This window comes from Propithecus coquereli, unplaced genomic scaffold, assembly GCF_000956105.1.
Source record: "Propithecus coquereli isolate 6110/MARCELLA unplaced genomic scaffold, Pcoq_1.0 Scaffold145, whole genome shotgun sequence".
NCBI classification, from domain to species: Eukaryota; Metazoa; Chordata; class Mammalia; order Primates; family Indriidae; genus Propithecus; species Propithecus coquereli.
This window is the reverse complement of record NW_012138858.1, coordinates 339,450-342,792: the sequence shown is the minus strand read 5'-3', so window position 1 is coordinate 342,792 and position 3,343 is coordinate 339,450. Positions and strand designations below refer to the sequence as shown.

At 34.1% G+C, this 3,343-nt stretch overlaps 1 protein-coding gene across 1 annotated transcript in view; it reads left to right on the top strand.

The window, feature by feature from the left end:
* CPSF3 (cleavage and polyadenylation specific factor 3, 73kDa) overlaps positions 1-3,343 on the top strand; it is a 64,487-nt gene that overhangs the window by 39,594 nt on the left and 21,550 nt on the right. The window contains exons 8-9 of the mRNA XM_012639942.1: positions 425-571; positions 3,113-3,272. Coding sequence (XP_012495396.1) covers positions 425-571; positions 3,113-3,272 — 307 coding nt within the window. The remainder of the gene's footprint in view (positions 1-424; positions 572-3,112; positions 3,273-3,343) is intronic.

The window sequence follows — 3,343 nt, the reverse complement described above, 5'->3', positions numbered from 1 at the left end:
TTATTCTATAAAGTCTTTTAGTGACAATACCTGCCATGTATTTAAAATAGATTTCCAGAATAGAAACACATCTGTCCTTTATACAGATCCTTCTATCTGGGAAATGACTTTCTAGATCAGAAGAATAGTTGGGGATACAGGTTTGTCTTTCTAAGCATAAGAGTCATAATTTACATTGCCAGCACTCCAGATACATTGAGTTTAAGTTAATCTGCTTACTTTCCTTATTAAATGTTTGCTTTATCAAATAAAATAACTATTTGTTATTTACTAAGTCAGTAGTGTTAGAATGATTTTTGTGCTGAAGGTCCTAAACTTAACATAAGAGTTTATGATTGCATGAGAAGAAAATAAAATGTATCTTTTATTTTTTAATTGGATAGTTTATTTGTTTTGCTTTGTTATTTTTCTTTATTTTTAACAGCATATCATGTCTGAACCTGAAGAAATCACTACCATGTCTGGACAGAAGTTACCACTGAAAATGTCTGTTGATTACATTTCTTTCTCTGCTCACACGGATTACCAGCAAACCAGTGAATTTATCCGTGCTTTGAAACCTCCTCATGTGGTTAGTCTATGAATTTGATTTATAGTATTAAAGGGAAAAAAAGCATACCCAAGAAACCATGAAGCAGCCAGTTCACAAATCAAGCATCACCTTCTGTTAATGTAGCACTTTTTGAACAGAGCATTTGCATTTGCATTTGGATTTTACCTTTATAGCTCTCTTTTGAGTTAGGCAAGCTACACACTTTAATTTTCTCCATTTTACACTGACTCTTATTCAGACCTACTAACCCCAATTCTAGTGGTTTTTTGTGTTATTTTCTGTTGCCTCTCCAATAACTTAAGAGCAAGACTTTGGAGTACAACTGCTTATTTTAAATCCCAGCCCCTTCCCTAACTTGCTGTGTAACCCTGGGCAAGTTACTGGACCTCTCTGTATCTTATTTGTAAATAGGAACAGTAATATCTCATAGGTTATTGTCAAATGAGAGAATGTATTTCTAAAGCATTTAATATGGTGCCTGGCACATAGTAAATGCTTAATAATAATATCAAATAGGCAGTGCAAGGATAATTTGGAGAAACAAGAAAGATTAGTCATAGTAAAAATTGAAGATTTAATAGACATGAAATATATTACATAGTTCCTTATTAGTATGACTTATTTATATTTTTAAGTTTTATGTAATATAAAAGTAACTAATATATTTTGATGAGATTGGAAAGAGAAGTAAGCTGAAAAAAATACGTATTTTTAATTAGAAAAACACTAATGAAATGTGTCTATAGAAAATAGGTGAAGTACCCTTTCCAAATGTATTGGAAAGTAGCTTAGAGGAAAAGACCTTTTGTTAGTCTTTTTTGCTTGTTGTTTTCCAAATATGTTTAAGTGTGGTAAAATATATGTAACTAAAATTTACAGTTTTAACCATTTTTAAGTGTACAATCCCATAGCATTAATTATATTCACAATGTTGTACAACTATCACCACTAGCTATTTTCAAAACTTTTCATCACCCCACACAAAAACTGTACTCATTAAGCAATAACTCCCCGTTCCCTTCTCCCTCCAGCCCCTGGTAACCTCTAATCTACTTTCTGTCTCCGAATTTGACTATTCCGGATATCTCATATGAGAGGATCATGCAATACTTAAGATATTTTCAGGGTTCATCATGTTGTAGCATGTATTAGAACTTCATGGCTTTTATGGCTGAATCATAGTCCATTGTCTGTGTACCACATTTTGTTTATCCATTCGTCTGTGGATAGATACTTGGGGTGTTTCACTTTTTGGCTAGTGTGAAGTGGTATGTCATCATGGTTTTGATTTTCAGTTCCCTAATGACTAAAGATGTCGGGCATGTTTTTGTGTACTCTGTTGTTAGGTTTTGAGTCCCTTCTAGCATGATAGTCCTCAGGGGTACTTGCCATAGGCCCTTTAACAAGCAGGTTCTTAGTGGAGAAAATCACTCACCTATTCCTAGCTTTGTAGCATTTAGTTACAGTTACATTTACATTTAGTTACTTTGAGTTTAGTTACAGCGTAGGCTCCTCCCTGATGTTCTGTGGTGCACGTGGTTTATGGACGTTTTCCCAGATTTTCAGGGCAGGGAGGAAAAGCTGTGTTGCTCTTTCTCACTGGTGTCACCACCTCATCTCTGTCCCATTTCATCTCATTGCTCTCCAGGTCCTATTTCTGCTGACAGTTTAAGTTCCCGGGTTGAACTTGCTATTTACTTTCCTCCAATAACCAGCTTTAGCAGAAGTGTATCTACATGATAAAATTATACTATATAGTAGCATTGCTGATAGTAATTAATAATAGCTAGCATTTATTATTTACCATGTTCCAGGCACTGTACTTGTGTTTTCTATTAATCAACTTGCTTAATCTTCACAACCAACAGCTGTTTTATAGATGAGAAAATTGAAGTGTTAAGTAACTTGGTCAAGGTTACACAGCTAGTAAGTGGCCTTGACAGGATTGGTGTTCTGTCAACACAGATTAACAGAACAATTTGTGTTCTGCAGGCAGCCAGGCCTGGGCTCTTCACCACTAAGCTCTCAATGAGATATATGAATTTTTCTATGTTTTAATGCCTCTGTGTTCACATTGGTAAAGGGCTAGACCAGGTGACTTCTGTAGTCTCTTCTAGATTTAAATGCATGTCACTCTTGTATAAAACTATTGCTATACCTACTATCTCAGAAAATACCCATAGTTTTCTTTAGTTTCTTAATAAAACTTTCAAAAGAAGCTTTTCATGAAGAAAAAAAGTGACTTCTGATATTTCCTTCTGTTTATTATAGCAATACTATAAAATATTTCAGACAAAGATTGGATTAGAAAATTTCTTTGCTCTCTGTTGAAATAGTCCCCCATAAGGATCTTTTAAAGCCAAACAGAATGAATATGTCTATACAAGTTTGATTGGCTAAAGTTCCTTAAAAGTAGTAAAGTTTTGTAACTTTACTATGTTATGTCTCTGTTTACTATATATGTCTCTATTTCATTTATTTAACTAACTCAGATAAGGATCATCATTAATCTGAATGAAGGATGTTTCCCTATGCTCTTTTAAAATTTATTCTGTATAGATTTTAGTCCATGGAGAACAGAACGAAATGGCCAGATTAAAAGCAGCACTGATTCGAGAATATGAAGATAATGATGAAGTTCACATAGAGGTTCATAATCCTCGGAATACAGAAGCAGTGACCTTAAACTTCAGAGGAGAAAAACTAGCCAAGGTAAAAGGTTATGGTTCCTATCTGTCCTATCCGTGTTTTTTCTTCAGGAAAGAGTATACTTTTTAAGAACATAGACCT